General features: G+C 42.0%; 1 protein-coding gene across 1 annotated transcript; it reads left to right on the top strand.

The window, feature by feature from the left end:
* The first annotated feature begins 480 nt into the window (after positions 1 to 480).
* Positions 481 to 4,659, top strand: LOC149252443 (uncharacterized). The gene has a single exon (XM_089454154.1). The coding sequence runs from the start codon at positions 481 to 483 to the stop codon at positions 4,657 to 4,659; it is 4,179 nt and encodes a 1,392-aa protein (XP_089310280.1).
* Positions 4,660 to 19,684: the final 15,025 nt, after the last annotated feature.

The following is a 19,684-nucleotide window of genomic DNA, read 5'->3' on the forward strand; positions in this document are numbered from 1 at the left end:
AGAGGAGGAGGACCAGAATACTCCCAGCAGCATGGAACAGGATCCGGAGAACATTATCCTAGAAGGAATAGACATCTTAAAACTTGAAACAGCTTGCAAGCAAAAGGAATACAATTCTATTCCTCCATGGCAAATAGAGAGGCTGGAAGGAGTCCTAACCAAGGTTCAACACAATAAACATTTAGGCATACAAGGAGGAAGTCCATGGGATGCAAAAAAGATTCTCAAAGAAAACAAGAAGAGAGGGCGCAAGACGGACCTGCAAAGGACCATTGCAGTAGGGGAAATGCTTATGGAATCAGGGAGATTCCCTAAGCTGACTAAGTTCTACAAACCTGCATCCCATTAACCATGAAGCTCGTCTCATGGAATGTGAGAGGACTCAACAGCCCCTCAAAAATTAGGATGATCAAGAACTTGATACAGCAAGAAAAACCTTCTATAGTTTTTCTTCAAGAAACCAAAAAAAGCACAATAGCCATGGACAAGGTACGAAATAAGATCTGGGCTGGCAGTAACTTAATGTCAGTCGGCGCTTCAGGGGCCTCAGGTGGATTAGCAATATTATGGAATCCGCAGATCCTCAATCTTTACGACTTCCATGCCGCGCACTTTCTCATACAAGCTTCCTTTCATCTTATAGGAACTAATATCCACGGACATTTGACCAATGTCTACTTTCCGCAAAGTAATCAGCACAAACTGGATCTGTTAAATACGCTTTCCAGTCTGAATGAGAACAGACAGTTCCCGCTCTGGATCAGCGGTGGCGATTTCAATATCATTCAATCGCTGGAGGAGAAAACAGGGGGAAGATCAAGATTAGAAAGTGACAGCAAAGGGCTCAGAGACTTTATTCAGGACAATCACTTAATGGATATTCCAACTACCAATGGGATCTTCACCTGGACCAACAAGCGCAGTGGAGTCAATCATATCGCCTCTCGGCTTGACAGGTTCCTCCTTTCAGACAATGCAATCCATTTAGGCGGAGATTTCAATGCTTCAATTTTGCCACACGGAGGATCAGACCATTGGCCCATCGTGCTTCACTGGTCGCGGCCTGGTGTAAGATGCAACCGGCCCTTCCGCTTCGAAGCTTTTTGGTTCACCAATGCAAAATTCAGGCAGATTGTCGAGGAGGCCTGGAAAGCCTACAGGCCTCCAGAAGGAGCCAAAATGTTTCAATTTCAACAAAAGTTGAAAAACCTAAAGCAGGTTCTTAAAATTTGGAACAAAACCCATTTCGGCAACATTCAGGAGGACCGACGAAGGTTGGAAAAACAAATGGAAGCACTTCAGCAAAACATCATTAAAGAAGGCCGCACTGAGGAGCAGTTACAGCAAGAGCAGATCCTTTGGCATCGATTAGAAGAACGGAGAAAGCAAGAAGAAATACTCTGGCAGCAGAAATCTCGAATCAATTGGCTAAAAGAGGGCGAAAAGAACACAAATTTTTTTCATAGAACAGCTATACAGAGGCGCATGTACAATAACATCACCTTCATCAACAATCAGCAAGGTGAGAGAGTAGAAACCCATGAAGACATGGAAAAAGAATTAACTCATTACTTTCAAGACATCCTTAAAGAGCCGGAAGGAAACAGAGACGCTGAAATCAGAGCCATCACACAGCACATTCCCAGAATCATAACTGATGAGCACAACAACAAATTACTACAGCCAACATCCTTGAAAGAAATTGAGGAAGCAATGAACCAGCTCAAGGACGGCAAAGCCCCGGGGCCGGACGGCTTCACGGCCAATTTCTACCACGAATTCTGGGAATTAATCAAAGTAGAAGTTTGGGAGCTGGTGGAAGAATCAAGAAGCATGCACTGGATCCTCCCAGCTCTCAACACTACCTTCATAGCGCTAGTTCCAAAATGTGCTGAACCAAGCAAGCCTGAAAGCTTTAGACCCATTGCTCTATGCAATGTCATATATAAGCTTATCTCTAAAGTCATTGCAAACCGACTCAAACCTCTACTGCCCTTGCTCATTTCACCGGAACAAACCGGTTACGTCGAAGGAAGGCAAATTATGGACGGGATCATTCTATCAAATGAAGTGATTCACTCCCTCAAGATTCTCAAAAAGCCAGGTATGCTTCTCAAACTAGATTTATCAAAAGCTTTTGACAAGCTCAGTTGGAACTATATACAAAAAATGCTTATTGCTTTCGGTTTCAGTCATACTTGGACAAGATGGGTCTATAGTTTGATTTCCTCCCCAAGCTTCTCTGTACTGTTAAATGGCTCTCCTTCACAGCCTTTTAGGCCTTCAAGGGGCATCAGGCAAGGGGACCCATTATCGCCTTTCCTCTTTGTACTCATGGCAGAAGGGCTAGGCAGATTACTGAAGGCAGCTATCTCCACTCAAATGCTCAAAGGACTCTCCGTACATGGCTCTCCTCCTCAAACCCACCAACAATTTGTTGACGACACTATGCTCTTTGGCCACCCATCCTCGCAGGAAGCCTCGGTCTTTAAATCCCTGTTATCCATTTTTTCAAAAGCTTCAGGAACCTCCATAAACTCTTCGAAATCCCAGCTATATTTCTTCAATACCCCCCTTTCCTCTCAAAGGAACATAGCTAGAATTTTGCAGTTTACCATTTCTAAACTCCCGTCGACCTACCTAGGGGCCCCCCTCGCTGCTGCTGCAATCAAACATACATCCTGGCAGTCTCTTCTAGATAAGCTTGAATCTAAACTCTCCCTCTGGACCTTCCGAGCTCTTAATATTGCCAGCAGGCTTGTCCTGATCAAATCGGTACTCCAAGCCATGCCATTGTATCTCTTTTCACTGTTGGCCGCACCTAAATGGGTCCTTAAATCTATCCGCAATCTACAGCGAAACTTTCTCTGGGGATCGTCTGGCCTCAACAGAAAGTGGGCACTAGTAAAATGGTCAGATGTCTGCAAGCCCAAATCCGAGGGAGGTCTGGGACTTCGCGACCCTTTACATAGCAATGACAATATGGGGGCTCGCATGTGGTGGAATTGGATCACTAAGCCAAACGCACCATGGGCCAAATTGTGGCAGGCCAAATATGCACCAGGCAGCCATTGGAATGATCTAATTAGAATCAATTCCACAACACAGGGATCTCCCATATGGAACGCAGCCAAACCCCACAGTAAATTCATTCAAGAGCATAGTTTTTGGGAGATACACTCCGGTAACACAGCCAGATTTTGGGAGGATTCGTGGCAGCAGCTCCCCAGACTGGCAACAGTTTTTCACAAGCCTCTCTGGCAAGAGCAGATGCAACAAGCACGACTCACTCAAGTCAATCAATTTTGGCAGCACTCTGTAAGCACCGACTTCAGAACCTGGAAGAAGGCCAGTCTCTGGCAAAATAATTGGCAAAGTGAGACTTATGAGGACATAGAGGAAGAACTATCATATAGGAAAATCCGGTACTCCACTCTACAGGATCGCCTCAGATGGGGCCATAAACACAAAGGCACATTCACTACTCAAGAAGCCCATCAGCTCAGACATAATGGAAACCAACCAATCAAGGACCCGATTTGGGAAAAGATCTGGCGACCAGGAATTTGGCCCAAAATATCCACCTTCCTATGGCTGCTCAGCAAACGAAGAATACTAACTTGGGACAACCTGATCAAGCGTGGATTCGTGGGGCCATCAAGATGCCCGAACTGCAACATTGACTCTGAAACGATAGGACATCTCATGGAATCCTGCTCGTTAGCAAAGCAAATATGGAGGAAAGCAGAGAGCTGCAACATGAGATCAGAAGCCAGGACAGAAGACATAGCTGAAAACTTAAGGAAATGGGCTCCCTCCCCCTACAAAAGTCAGCTTCTCAACCACTTGTGGAGACTCCTACCAGGATTCATATACTGGATTCTTTGGAAAGAAAGAAATCACAGAATTTTCAATAACTCTTCCCGGCCCATTGAAGCCTTATGGCTCATTCTCACCAATCAGCTGCAAGAAACTTTGGCCCTCAAATCATGGTCAGACACGGATATGCCAGACTCTCCATTAGAATGCAGGATCCTGAAGGCTTGGAACATAAACCTCTCAATGCTCCAGAAAGAAGGCACCAGACCCCCTATCAGCAGCTCCTCTCCTTCTAGTTGGTCCCCTCCTGAGCATGCAACCTACAAGTTAAATTTCGATGGGGCGGCCAAAGGAAATCCGGGGCTTGCAGGTTATGGGGGACTCTTCCGAAATCACACAGGGGAAATAATCCAAATTTTCTATGGCTCTTTGGGCAAAGATACTAATAATGTGGCTGAATTAGAAGGTTTATGGAGAGGATTATGTATTGCAGAACAACATAACTACTTCCCTTTGGAAATAGAGGGCGACTCACTAATCCTAATCAACGCTGCCCAAAGACTCCAAGCAGGCACGCCGGCGGTCAAGGTAGCCACGAGTTGGAGACTACTAAGCAGGCTAGAATCCATGGAGGAGAAGCTTCAAACTCCCCAGAGTATAGAGTTCAAGCATGTTAGAAGAACAACGAACAAGGTGGCTGATAGATTAGCCAACCAAGGTGCCTCTCAATGCATTTCCTACTTCGCTGGCTCTCTGGACAATTCCGAAGATGACAAGCTCAATAATGACTGTATCTCTCTGGCGAAGAAGGATCTCATCATCCCGGATGCGGGTGCATAAGGGAAGCGGGAAGGGCACGCGCCATCACGTGGCCGGGTGTCAAGATCACAAGGCCTGGTGGTACCACGCGTTAGGCGGAATTAATACAGTTGAAGGCGACGAGGAGAAGGCATTAATGCCTGTCTTCTCGGCTCGAGGGAGGCAGTTGGGAGACAGGGTGGAGAGGGAGGTTAAACTGTGGAGGATGGCGCGACGGAGGGAGTATCGTGAGCCTGGTAAGGAGACCCTTCTCCGCGCAAACAACAATGCGATTGCAGAGCTGAGGGGTGTAAGCTCCAGGAGTTGGGATTGCGAGAAGGCTGCTCGTGAGACTGTTGTTTGTGAGACTGTTGTTCATCGCTGGAGTGGGTGCTGGTTCTTTATGCTGGAATTCTTGTTGCTGATTCTTGTTGCTCGAGAAGCGGATTTGCTGAGTCTTTTGGCTCGAGGGGCGGATTCTGGTTGCTGGGGCTGGTTCTTGGAGCTGGTCCGTGTTGCAGGGATCGGTTCTTGGAGCTGGTTCGTATTGCGGAAGTTGGTTCTCGAGGCCGGAGTCAGGGCCTGGTGGTGGAGTTCGTTACTGACACTGGGGGTTGCTTTTGCCCTTGTTGAAGCGCAGAGTATTGGAATTGGACGGAGAATAAGGATGCCGAGGGATAGGCCAAGAATGGGCAGCCGGAGGGGTGGTATTCAGGGCCGAGCTCCACCGAGAGATGACCATTACTCCCCCTCTTCCTCCATAGAGGTTACCTCGCAGCCTCAATGGTTTCAGGACAGCAACGATGAGGTGGGAGGGCAAAAGGAAAGCAGCCCAATTGCTGAAGAAAGCCAAAGGGAGCTACCCATGCTCAGGTATCGTCTCCCCTGCCCGCAAGTCAATTCCTCTTTGATTGTATCCATTACTGTTGAACCTGGTATCGAGCCTCTGCCGGAAGGGCAACGCTCCAGTAGAGAAGACTCCCCAGTTGCTTGCCTTCCGGTTGGAGCAGGGATTGGTTGGGCTCAGCCTGAGCGTATTCCGGGGCCGGGATGGTCGGAACCTCGTCATGCTTATGGGCTGGGCCTGGAACGCCCTGCCCCCAATCTGGATCCTGATGTTGGCCCCTCGGTGCGTGCGGCTGCTACTCTGGCTGGTCCGAGCAAGCCAGCCAAAAAGACAGCCCAAATAAGATCATTCAGCTCTCTGATTCGGAGAATACGCTCCACTTCGGGTGCCAAATTGCAGAGGCGCTCCAGTCTACAGATGAAGAATGAAATCGTCCTGGTAATTTCTGTTTTGGTTGGGATTTTCAGGTGCAATTCGGCTATATTGTCAATGTGTCGGCTATATTGTTCAAGTGTCACATGTAATTGTCCAAGTGTCAAGTGTCTTTGTCCAGTTGTCTGTGTCTTTGTCCGGGTCAGCCTACGGCCCTGGTGTTTTGGTGTCCATCAAATGTTCAGTCCAGCTATGTTCAGTCTATCAATGTTATGTAACAGTGTCAGCAGTGGTACAGCAACATACCCAATTTTGAATCTCTTCAATTTGGGTGCTGGAAAATGGGCAAGGCCAGGGCGCACAAGCAAATCTTCTTAAGCCTTGCCCTTTGTACTCTATTTTGTATACTTGCTTTGTAAGATAATAGAATTAGTCAAATTCAGAAAAAAAAAAAAAAAAAAAAAAAAAAAAAAAAGAAAGATGTTTTTACAATATAATTTCCTAAGTCTATTTAATATCTTCATTATCAGAAAAACCAATCTATATCCATCTTAACTCCACATCTACCACTCTTAGGGGGATGAAATCTATTTATCCCTCTGAGCACTTGGTAGACCGAGAATTAAGATGGATCTAAAATGATAGAATTTCCCCTTTAAATAGTCTATGCTCACATGAATACCATGGTATTACCATGGGTTATCATAAACCTGGAGCTTAAAAATTACTATTAGTAATTTATAAAAAATAATAAAAATAATAATTGATTTAACCAAGTTAAAATGTTTAACATACATTAAATTACAACATCCAGTTTTACTCTTGATCCACCAAGCCCCGAGAGGGATCAAATATTTTTTCACTCTATGCTAGTTTTCATATCACGATATTTGATCCCTCTCGGGGCTTAGTAGATCCAAAGTAAAGATGGATCTATGCTGGTTTAATTCCCCCATTTAAATAGGCTACATTCCACGTGAATGCCATAGGTCAATACCATGTGCATTTTTATTTTTATTAATACTAATATTAGGGTTAATAATGTTTGTTTGCATGGTATTAATAATAATCTAGCCCATGGTATTTGGCCCATAGTATTTTGCCCATAGGTTTCACCTAAATATAACACATTTTTTGAGTGTTCGTAAATATAAGGTGACTTATGGAGTAAATATAAAAAAATGTTCTATTTGTTTACCATACCTCTCATTTATTTATATTTTTATTAATTTACCATACCTCTTTTACAAATATGGTATTTGGCCCATAGGATTCACTTAAATAAAACCTCTTTTTTGAGTCTTCATAAATAGAAAGAGGGTTATGGACTAAATATAAAAAGATATTTATTTACCATACATCTAATTTATTTGTATTTTTATTTATTTACCATACCTTTTGAGTAAGTATAAAAAGAGGTTTTATTTATTTACCATACCTCCACTTTATTTATATTTTTATTTGTTTACACCCTTGCATGTATATAAGGTGACTTATGGAGTAAATATAATATATATATATATATATATATATATATATATATATATATATATATATATCTAGTTATTTACTGTACCTCTCATTTATTTATATTTTTATTAATTTACCATACCTCTAGTATTTGGCCCATAGGATTCACTTAAATAAAATCTATTCTTGAAAATTAGGGCTAATGGAAGGTTATAACTCCTAATTTCAAGGACTAAATTTATCTTTTTTACCCTCTCCCTTAAAATAAGGTGGGCTATTTGAGGTGATTTGTAAAAATGTACTATGATACAAAATATTCGCCCATTAAAAATTTAAAACCCCTTAATTTTTCCTAAGGGCGAACATTCGCCCCTAAAATTTTCCATGGGTGGCATTATTGGTCCCCAACCTCCGGCGGTGTCCTGCGCTCGTTACCCCGCCAAAGTCTCTTCAGGACCGGGCGACTTCAAGATGGACAACGATTCATCTAATAGTTTCTTTCCATTTAACCATTAAATGTGAAATGCGAGTAGGGGGGAGCCCACATTGTCTTGTATTTTCTCCCCTTTCGCTTTTCTTATTTTTGTTTCTTCTTCGTCTTTCTTTGTCTTATCAGTTTTCTAAAATTTTCTTATTACTACCTACATTTTAAAATAAGTTATCCTCTGCAACATAAACATTGAAAGGAAAAATGAGGAATATACAACACATACCATTTATTTTCACTAACATTTGAAGTTCCTCCTCGTAAGAATATCGTTGGACCGCATTGAGCACAAAGATAACATTTTGCGCTTCCCAGAGCACATCCAAAAGAACCTACGAGACAATGACCATCGCCTGAGCCACATCAAGCACCATTTGGGAATTCCTCAATGAGCTAGTGGCACCCTCAACAACATGGATGCACTAATTCATGTGGTTTCTACATATTTTGATTCTTAGACTTGTTATCTATGCTTTTGCACATTTTGTTTCTAAACCACCTATTTTTCTCCAAGCCAGTCTGCTTAGAATTTATTTGCACTCTTTACTCATTTTGTAAAAACATGATATCACTAGACTCTTAGAGAATACTATACTCTTGGCTATGATTTGGTCTCCCTAGTGAAAGACTAGCCTAGCATCGCTAGCTTATCTATGCAAATTTTATTTTGGAAGGTAATAAATTCTTTACCCAAAAAAAATATTATGAAACTAAAATTATACAAGCATATATCCATCTTAACTCTGGATGTATTAGGTAGAGAGAGTGATAAAATCCCTAGATCACTCTTGACACGTGATATATCTAGAGCTAAGTGATGAGCCCCAATATTGCAACAAGAATGTTGCAACTCCCAATGCTACCAACTTAAATTATCAACCCATGGTTCTTACAAACTTAAAATGTGTCGACACTATATGTGCAGCATACAATGTATCCTTATTTCATTGATATGATGTAATGGAGTGAATGTCATGAAATCAAAGCCTAAACTAATTTCCTAAATGGAAATGTTACTCTATTTGCAAGAAATGGAAATGGTACTTGCTCAAATGTAAACACTAATCATAATTGCAAGAAGGTAAAGGTTATGTTATTTGCAGGAATGAAAAGTACTTGTCTATTTGCATAATGTAAACCTTGTGCTATTTGCAACAATGTGAATCATTAATCTAATTGCAGAATGTGAAAAGTTATCTTGAAAAGAAACTAATCCTATGCAAGAACAACAATTTGTAATTGAAATACTAAGAGCGTGAATTCAAGGAAACAGGCCTAATCTACTTTGTAAAAAGCAAAGTCCTCAGTAGTTTTTATTCTTCCCTAATCAAGGATTTAGAGCCTAGGGGTCATCATTCAAGCCTAAGAGACAAAAACCAATATTTTGGAGCAAATTGGATCAAGTTTACACGTCCTACAGGAGGCGCTGCATGAGGTCATGTTTTTTTATATGAGCGAGATAACTTCCCAAATTCCCAATTAAATCAAATGAAAATGGGACGGGTTTTTTTTTTATTAAGTAGGATGTCTTAGGACTCCATTCCGAATAGAATCACTCCAAAATACCATTGTTAACACGTACTAAAAAGTAGAAAAAAAATTACTACTCTAAAAATTGGAAATTCAAGAACTAGTGAGCTAGTTAACCTACCAAATACCTAACATAATCAAGTAAAAATTATATGGGGTAAATTTTGATATTAAATTGAATGTTTTTTGACCCAATACAAGTGGAACCAACTCAAATGAAACTCATTAACATGTTTTAATAAATAGCAGAAAATTACTATTATTTTGCTACAAGGGACTTCCAGAAATTCTAGATTTGTGAACCAATAAACTAATCCAATTAGATCAATCATGAATATGAATTTTCAAAGTTGTTTTAAGGATGCATAATGCTTTTTATTCTATAGACAACCTAAAAAAAACTCACTTCAATCATTTAATCAATATGACCTACAACAAAAGAATCATGAATAGTAAATGCAAAAATAAGAGATGCAAGTAAAAAAGACATTTAAAGGAAAATCAGATTCCTTTGAAGGAAACCAAGCTTTAGAAGCTAAAAAAGGCATCAGACTTCATTATTTGAATCAATCCAGGTACATCCCTACTATAAATAAAAGTGGAGCTGCTAAATAACAAGTTTTCTCCACATGAAGACTAAGAAACACATACCCGTAGAGGAAAATTCAAATTGGTACTTACACAAAGTGATGAGGAAGCATTAATCTTGAAATAAGGCAACTTTCCACTCCAAAATCCCTCAAAAAGTGGATCTAGTTCCCAACACTTGGAATTTTCATTTAATGACATGGAACACATTCCTATATTTTCTCAATCATTGGAGCTTTAGAATTTATGAAATAATTTTGTAATATCTTGTTAATTTATTATCCAATATTGATCCTCATGTCGTAGGGAGCAAGTCCCTAGATTATCTCCTCCTTCAAATCTTCTTAATCTACCCAATATTCTACAAAAATAAATAATATTAGGCACAAATATGAAATTATCTCTAAACCTTCTTAATGAACATATTAAAGTTCAAAATGTGTCATATAATGAAAAAAGAGAGGTTTATTGTGTTCAAGGATGGTCATATGGGCCTTAATTTATGTCTAATTTGGAGGTCCATCATACCCCCTTGGTGAAACTGTTTCTTATCCTCTGAGAAAATTAGCGACTTAATTGTGCCTCATTCATGGTCCTGATGGACTCCTTATCTGTCTTGTAGTTGTCCAACAAATTGTAGAATTTTTTTTCTTTCCTGTAGCAACTTTCTGCCTTCATGTAGCAAGGCATATTCTTCTTTTATTTGTTTCTTGATGGCCCCCCTGGTGCTTGGCTTCTTCTAAGAGGCTTGGGGCACCTTTCTTTTGGATTGGAGGGAGGTTATCTCTTCAGTTTTCTTCTTATTCTCCTTTTATCCTTTGTTATGATTTTTTTCAAACACTTTTTCTTATGTTTCAACCTTTTCTTTTTCTTTTCTAGCCTCTTCTTCTTCTGCAGAGCCACCACTGATTGTCTCTTCAAGTCCATAAAATATTCTCTATCCATGTCAAAAAAATATGTCCATGTGTGCTCAAGGTTTGCCAATTATCAATTTCATAGCACTTAGGATTTCAACTTATGGAAAGAGGAGGAGTGCTTCTTGTTGATGAGTGCGGTGAAAAATGGTATTCCAATTTAAAAACTAGTTAAATCTCCCATCATAATGCTCATCCTCACAAGAAAACTCCACACTTCAAATTTTTTGTTCTCTGGGTTCTACTATAGGGTGTTTAGAGGAGGAATTTTGAAAAAATTCACAAAAATTGTGTTTGTCAGAGGTGAGAGACCAAGTACTTACCCCTTCCTTGTAGACTCCTTCAAAATTCTAGGATTGTGTATCCAATAATGCTCAAGATAGGGTCCCTTTTCGCCTCTTGGGACAATCATGTAGTATACATATTATATCCTATAGCAGCCTTGTTTCTCCTGTAGCAGCTCTGTTTTCTCTTGTAGTAGGGAAGTTTGTGCCTTAGATGCTTAGTTGTGGTTTCTCTAGCGATTGGCCTTATCATAGGTGTCAAAAGTAGCTTCCCCTTTGGTTGAAACATCCCCCCATTTCTTCTATTGCTCCTTCTCAGGGTTACTTGGGTGTATTTTTTATTTTTTCCTTAAAGTAGTTTTGGTTGTAGAGACCGAGTTGATTTTTCCTTTTTACCAAAGTGTGGAGAAGGATTCTAATAATTTTTTTATCAAAACAAATTTTCCTCTGACCTTATCTTTCCTTCACATATAACAATTTCCAAAGGGAACTAATGTATAATTGTTTACTATAGGGTATGTTAGCTACCTATACCAATAGGTTTCATATTTCATGATTGGCAAAGAAAGTTCCAAATATGCTCTGCTTTGATGATGCAAAGATCCCATATTTCCAAGAGAAGACATTGTGTGTATATAGCTTTATGGTGACTCAATTTTGATGGATGGTCCAAAAGCCTAATCTGGATCATGCCATGTCTCAATTTTCTGTTGTAGAATAGAGAAAGAATTCTGTCCAAACTGTTTAATCTTGGCAGGCCAGTAGCTTAGGTAGAGAATTAAGGTTCCCAACTGCTTAATCTGGGACCTTGGAAGCAATAAGGGTAGTTCTAGATAGGAAATCAAAAGAAAAGGCCAAGAGAAAAGAAAAGGCAAATAAGGGTCTGCAAGTCTAAGTGCACCCTCCATGAAGAAACAAAAAATGCTAGGCAAATAGATGGGTAAGCAGATGGGGTTGCAGAAATTTCATTCCTTACAATTGAAAATGTGCTAACCTATTCACAAAGGAGCATCAATGGATTGAGAAGCTCTTCTTCTCCATCAGGTGGCAGCAAAGCAAAGGAGCATGTCTAACATTCCATTTTCCCTTTTCCCATTCATAACTAACATCCCTTCATCAGTTGTGTTCATGAGAGAACTTGAGGTTTTATGCTGGTGCTTATTCCTTTAAAAGCCACATTTCTTGTCTAAAATTCTTTTCATTTTGATCTGCTCCCTAAAACTAAGTGGTTTTCAAATAAACTTAGTGATTTCACTCCTCATTCACCTCTTTCATCCATATTAACCCTTAACTTTATTATCTAAATCCCCTATGTCCCCCTTTCCCTACTATAATAACACTATGGTGTATAAATCCCAGCATTGTATAAATATCCTCCCTTTAGCACTATAGCTAAATAAGTTTGTTAAGGGAGACATTAGTCCACCAGGGACTATGGTCAACCCTGTCATGGGATTGCTCTGACCTCAGGTTGGAGTGACAGCCTCCCCCTAAGCCATCACCTCACCTCTGTTCAATAAATTCCACAAGAACCCCTTCCCTCTGCTCAAAACCCACTTTTAAACCCTTTTTCCCCCCTTGGATTAACCCTTGCCCCGAAAAACCCACAAAAAGCACTAAACCTAAAGTTCTCCGCCCAAATATTAAATCAAATATTTTAATATGCTGGCGGGTCCCTCCCCAACATGCACGATCCGTCGGAAGGCCCGCCAGCCGTCCATCATCTGCCACCCCCGATCCAACGATGGGCGGGAATTTTCAGTGTCGAATCTGCCGACCTTTAGCGTCCAGGGAACGGTGGTTTTCCGCCCCGTACAAAGGACGCGTGGCAGGCGGTGGGGTTGTTCAGAGCCCCCCTCCCCGATACCGCCTTTGCCCAAAGGTGGTGCGGGGAAAACGCTTACCACCATCCCCGTTACCGCCTTCCCTCCTACGTCACCTACACGTCATCATGACGTCGAACCATCTCCCGCCCCCGCGCCTGTGGCCCTCCACTTGGTCGGCCACCGCATCTGTCGGCCACCGCATCTGTCTGCCACCCCATCTGCCCCTCTGGCCGCCACCTCACCATCCACGTCACCTCCGTACCCGGGCCCGCCGTGACGTCATGCTGACGTCATTGGCGGAAAAGCACCAATAACCCATTTTTGCCAAAATTGCCGTTATTAACGCCCGAAATAGCCGTTTTGTGTCATTTTCGAGCGAAAATACACAGAGCTCTTGTTGCTGCTTCCGCGCCAGATTGTTCCTGAACCTCCAAAATTCGAATTTGTGCCGCCCGAGCTTATCAACTCAGCTACCTTGTGCCTCCACAGTTCGGCCCGCAGGCTTTTCAAGCGTTTTTATCCAGGTATTCACCGTAATTCTTCCATTTGGCCCATGCATACCATTTCTCTGTAAATTCACCATTAAAGCACTTGTCAAATTCCATACAAGCTCTGTCTTCTACCTAAAAGTGAGCTAAGGTAACCTGCATTACCCCAGAACCATAATTCAACACTAAAACATTTAAAAGGCGGACCAAGATTCTAAATTTGTCCTCGAGGGGCCCGGGATTGTTCCCTGTTGCCGGGTGTAGACCAGCTGCAGCTGCTTTCCTAAGTAGACCTCACATACCCTCTGCAATTTACCCCTAGCAATTCACAATCCCTGTGAATTTACTAAAAACTGCAGAAGCAAGCTTGCCAAGCATGCCTTTTCCACTGTGAAAAACATTTCAGACATTGTCTACAGTTGGCCTATCATTTGAGCTCTTAAGAGGTTTGCAAACCATTGCATTCATCTTATTCAAAATCAAATCATACAATGGCTGCCCCTGCACCCACAGCTCTCAGTGTTGCTCCATTAAATCCACCCAATAAAGACTTGCAGTCCTTGCCTCTTGCTGACAAGGACTACCTTATTGAAGACTATGTGGGAAACAGGGACTTTCTGCAGACCTTCAGGCAGTTGAGAGAGGACTACCTGAATGGTCATGATATATATGGCATATGGGAGTCCAACCTGCCATACTATTATCTCCCCTCTGTAAATGTGTTTCCTGAAATCATTCGCCTATGTGCTGAAAACTATGATGTGCAGCACAGAGCCATCAGCACCCCATCTGGGAGGATCCTCTTCTACATTAATCCTGAGTCCATCAACAAAATGCTACATTTTGATCAGACAGAGCTACTAATCCCATTCTCCATGAACTATCTGCTGGACACTAGTGCCAAGATGACCAGTGAGGAGATTCAAAAGGTCACCAAGACATTCATGAGACCTGAGTGCCAGCCTGCAGGGCCACCTCCTTATTTAGATGTCCACTTCACTGAAGTAGGCAGATTACTCCTGGACATGATTGCTTATGTGCTGGGATACAGAACCAGCGAACATGTGGATGAGACAATGCTAGTATTACTAGCTGTTTACAGCCCAGGCCAACCCCCTACACGCAAATATAACTTTGCCAAGTTTATAGCTAATAAAATCCACGATCAGTTGGGTGCAGTGGATAGACAGGGGGTTTTCAAGTACTCGGCCTATATCTATCACCTCTTTATGTACTATCAGTCTGAGGCTTTTCCATGCTATATCAAAAAGCTGGATTATAGAGGGGAAAGAAGATCTGTGATCTTCTGGACCTCTGTCTATCACAAAGTCACAAACTCACCCTATTCCTATTGTGAGTTTGTTGACCAATTTGTGTATCCAGTCTCTTGCCTATTGATGAGGTCCCCTCCTCCCAGAATATCAACCGAAATGCAGAAGGCTCTGCAGCTTTCCAAAAAATGTAAAATAGGTGATTGGTACCTATATGAGGATCATACAATCATCAGAGTCTATGGCTATGAGCTTTGTCCATACAGGCTCCCAAAATATGTGCTATGAGGATGTTTTCCTTGGAGTATTACAGGCAGCTGATTCAATCCGACCTCACCCACTTCCACAGCGCCAAAAAGAAGGCCCACCTCAAGTTCAAACACCAGTTGGGCCCCTTCATCATGAATCAGAAAGAAGGGTGGGAAGATGCTGACCTCATCCTCAAGGACAAATATAAACTATCATATAGTTTTCGGTGGGTCCCTTATGACCCTGAGGGCTTCATTACTGCCAAAAGAAACAAATACAGGCTTCTAGGTTATAGACATTGCCAATACCCACACATTGAAAGATATGCCAACCAGCAAGAATGGCAGCAGGGTACTCTAGTTGAAAAGCTAACTGAAGAAGAGATAATGCTAAAGAATATGAAGGAGCTTGAAAAAACCATTGACCTAGGCTCTGTGCAGCAGGTACCTTTCAAGCGGCCTTATTCAACAGGAGAAGGGACCTCGGCCTCAAGGACTGCACCAGTTACACAAGCACCTTCCACAGCAGCACCAGCTGCAGACAAAGGTAAAGGGATAATGGGTGCAGAGGAGGAAACAGTGAAAGAAAAGCCTGCCCCTGCAAATGAGCAGCATCAAGAACCCCAACAAGGGCAGCAAACAGAACAGCAGCAAGATCAGACTGCCCCTCAACAAACGGAGCTACCAGCAGCTCCAGTAATGCAAACTCCACCTCCACAGACTGAGCCATTGACTGCTCCTAGTTTGCAGATCCCAGCACATGAAGAAAGGGGTATGAAAAGAGATAGAGAAGAGTCCACTCCAATTACTAGATCCTCCCAACAACCAGGAGCCAAAAGGCAAAGGCTAGACTCCCCAGAGGTAGAAGACATCACTGAAGAATTCCTTGACAGCTCAAGGAAAAACAGGGAGGGCAGCCAGCACACAGGGACAAGTTCCTTTCAGCAGGAGCAAGGATTGCAACTTGGTTTGGAGGTGTCTTCCTCCTCCCAGCAGAGCAAGAAGCCCAAGAGCACTAAGGCTTCTTTCAAACAAATAAAAGCTCAGAATGATCTGCTGAGGGCTGAGGTCTACAAGCAATTTATAGATGCAACACCAGCCCAGCAAGAAAGGCTAATGTCTGTGTATGACATTAAAGAGGAGAAAATAATCCTCAGTCACTTTAAGCCTACAATACCGCAGCCTAAGTCAGCTGCAGATTTTGTGAAGACAAGGGTGGAGGTCATGGCCAAAGACATCCATCCCATGGACCAAATAGAACTCCACAAGCAAGCTGGAGAAATGGTTTATGCAACCTTGGTGGAGAGGGCAACCATGGCCCATGAGCTGAAAGAATCCCTGAAAAACACCAATACACAGTTGGATTTCGAGAGAATGTCCTCCTTGGCCAAAGACAATAGAATAAAGTCTCTTGAGGACATCATCATTTATCTAGGACATGATCCTAGTGATCCAAAGGGTGTGAAGGCCCTTATGAAGAAGAAAGATGATGACATGAATGCATTAAAGAAGAGGTTGAAGCTGCATCCCACAGAGCACCCTCAAACCGCAGAGCTTCAAAAGCAAAAACAGGTTGATGACCAATTAGACCTCATAATGCAGCAAGACCAGAGGATCAGGGATTTGGAGAAAGAGCTGGAAGGAGCATTACAAGATAAACAGGGAGAATCCACTTCCCAAGCTCCTCCAACTACTTCAACAACAGCAACAACTTCAGGGGCAGCAGTGGCCCCCACAACAGAAGCAGCAGGAACAGCAGCAGCTCCAGATGCCAGTGCAAGTATAGAAGAATTGACTAAGGCCATCAAGGAAATGGAGCTCCAGGCCAATGAAATAAAGAAGGCCAAGGAAAAATTGGCAGAACTGGATGCCAAATATGACAAGTCAAAAGTAACTGTAGCGGAGCAGGGCAGAGAAATAAAGGCCCTAAAAGACAAGATCAAGGCCTTAGAGAAGGAACTGAATCTAGAGACTACCATGGCCGACATAAAGAGGATTCTATGGGCCAAAATTGGCCATTCCATCAATCAACAATGGAGGTCAATCAAAACAATACATGAACAGATGGACTTAATGGGCCAAGCACAAGCAGAAATCCATAAGGCCAAGACAACACTGGGAGACAAGCCAGAACAGGCCAACAGGATGATAGACTTCCTGAACAGGCAAGAAAAGGAGGAACTGGCAGCCATAGGCATTGCCAACAGAACCGAGGCTGTCCTCACTGCTAAGAAGGTACTAACTCTCAGAAACTATGTACAAACTGTGGAGAGGAAGTGCTATGAGATGCAAGCTGAGGTGGAGGAATATAAAGTCAAGATGGCAGTGCTGCAATCAAAGGGACTGCCCAGCCTCCTAAGTGGTGTAGGAAGACTGATCTCTCGAGATCAATTTGCCAACAGAATGGCAACCACTATTGAAAATCAGATTATTGCATCTGGCAGTACATCTGAGCAAACAGGGCCCCCCACACGACAGAGCTTGTATGAAAAACTTGAAGGCCTGTTCTTCATTGAAAATGAGGTAAATCATCTGTTTGAAACTCCTCCTAACTTTTATAGGTATACAGAGGCCGATGAGACCTTGATAAAAATTCGGAGGCATCAAATGCCTAAGGAGGATTGGTGGCAAGCAATGCTTCAGATTTTGCCACGATAGCCTCTATTGTTCGGCTACTGCCAGCTCCAGGTCACTACAAGACAAACAGCATGACAAAGTCAGAAATAAAGGCAGCCGAAAGGGTGACTTAGCATAAGGACAATGACAGCTAGCCTAAAGGATAAGGAAATGCGCATATTTGGACAGCTTAGCCTCAGCCGACTTCGACACCCACCAAGTCATCAATTTCTGACTATTTTTGACAGCTAAAGCAATAAAAAGTTACTACAGCTTTTACTTTCTCAGCTACCAAGCTCCAGGAGTTGGCATAACATTTATGAGCCATTAACTCCTTTTCTTGATATTTTTACATGTAAATTTTGTATAAATACTCCCCTTAGTAACGCATAAGGGGTTGGTGATTTTTTGACTCCAAGGAGAATCTATTGTATACTTTCAGTTTTATCTAATACAGAGGGCTGGACCAGCTCAGTGATTTCCTGAAGAATTTGATGTATGGATGATGCTAGATGTGCTGATGCAGAATTCCTGTGCTGTCTGATGAAATAACAAGTTTTCCTCAATCTCTGTTCCTTGTCTTCTTGTGTTTATCAAACCATACTTATGTTGTACTAAACTAGCAGTGAAGAAAAAGAATAGTACAGGATTTGTTTTACTACACCTTGTGCTCAATTTTTACTGCTGTGAATGTTAGTTTTCAGAATTAACGATATACATGAATTCTTAACTGCTCATGTGTCTATTAATTCTATATGTGTTAATGTTAACTAGAAATTCTTCATTGCTTCTAGATTGATATTCCTACCGTCTTTTCTTTAGCAGTTTTCTGTGAGATTATTAATTGCCTTGCATAAACTGGATACACCCACTTAATAACTATTATGAACGTTTTTCCTCAGACACAAATCTGGCTCTGCAGCATCACTACGATATCACACAGCATCTCAGACAAACTAAAGGACCACTGACCCCATGCCCAATGGACTAAGACATGCTAGTAAGTACCTATATATATTAACTGGAATCATCACCAAACACATTTCAAAAACAAAACCTTGAACATCATAGCTAGCTTAAAATACTATCAAAACAGAGCTAAACTTTAAAGAGAGAGCCCTCTCTGATTACAGCTTGGCTAGAGGCTGCAATCCAAAGACTGGTTAGTGGTTACCCCGGCTGTATTCCCTTGGGAGTCATAGGGAACAACCTGGGTGTTAACATAAATGGCGACTCCACTGGGGAACTGAGCATATTGTTTTTCAACTGTTGTCTGCCAAGACAGTGGTTTTAAAAGCTTGAGCAGTCCCTTAAAACAGTCCTAAAAATATCTTAAAAATACCAAAAAGAAGTTCAGAAGTTGGCTCCTAAAAGGGAAACCAGGCACACTAGGTCAAACCCTGACCCAAATCCACCAGCAGTTTTTGAAAATCCAAATACAATTCCCAAAATAATTAGGAAACAGCAAAGGCAGGAAAATCCTAGTGATTTGATTCCTGAGACAGCTCACCCTGAACCAGTTCCAACTCCTATCAAGGTTCTGTTTCGGTCAACTCCTGTCTCCCCCAGTTCACCATCTACATCTCAAAGCCCTTCTTTCACATCTTCACCCACTGCACAAATCCCCTTGACCAACACTCTAGGTGTTGCTACACCTGTTACCCCTGTGGTACACATCGTTCCTTTTATCTCTGTTGCTCCTGTAAATCCCCCAAACCTTGTGAATATGGCTAACAGATATGCACCCTTGCAGTTACCAGCTAATTTTGCAGCTCTACCCCAAGACTACCAAACTAAAATCTCATATTTTGACTCCACTGGCCCTTTTATAGCTATTCAGCATGCCAAAAGGATGCAAGACCATTTTGAGACCTATGAAATAGATGATGACAGTGTGAGAATGAGGATGTTTGTACAAAGTCTGACTGGGGATGTAAGAACTTGGTTCAGATCCCTGAATGCAAATTCCATCACAACTCCTGATGAGCTGTATCAAGCCTTTACTAACAGATGGGAGAAAAAGAAAGATCCTCTGCACATACTTGGCGAATATGACACTATCAAAAGAGGTCCCCAAGAGACTATTTTGGAGTATTGTGCAAGATTCAACAATGTATATAACGCAA

The sequence above is a fragment of the Pinus tabuliformis genome, chromosome 7 (genome assembly GCF_031772625.1).
Source record: "Pinus tabuliformis cultivar Carrire ecotype Pingquan chromosome 7, CPIR1, whole genome shotgun sequence".
Lineage (NCBI taxonomy): Eukaryota > Viridiplantae > Streptophyta > Pinopsida > Pinales > Pinaceae > Pinus > Pinus tabuliformis.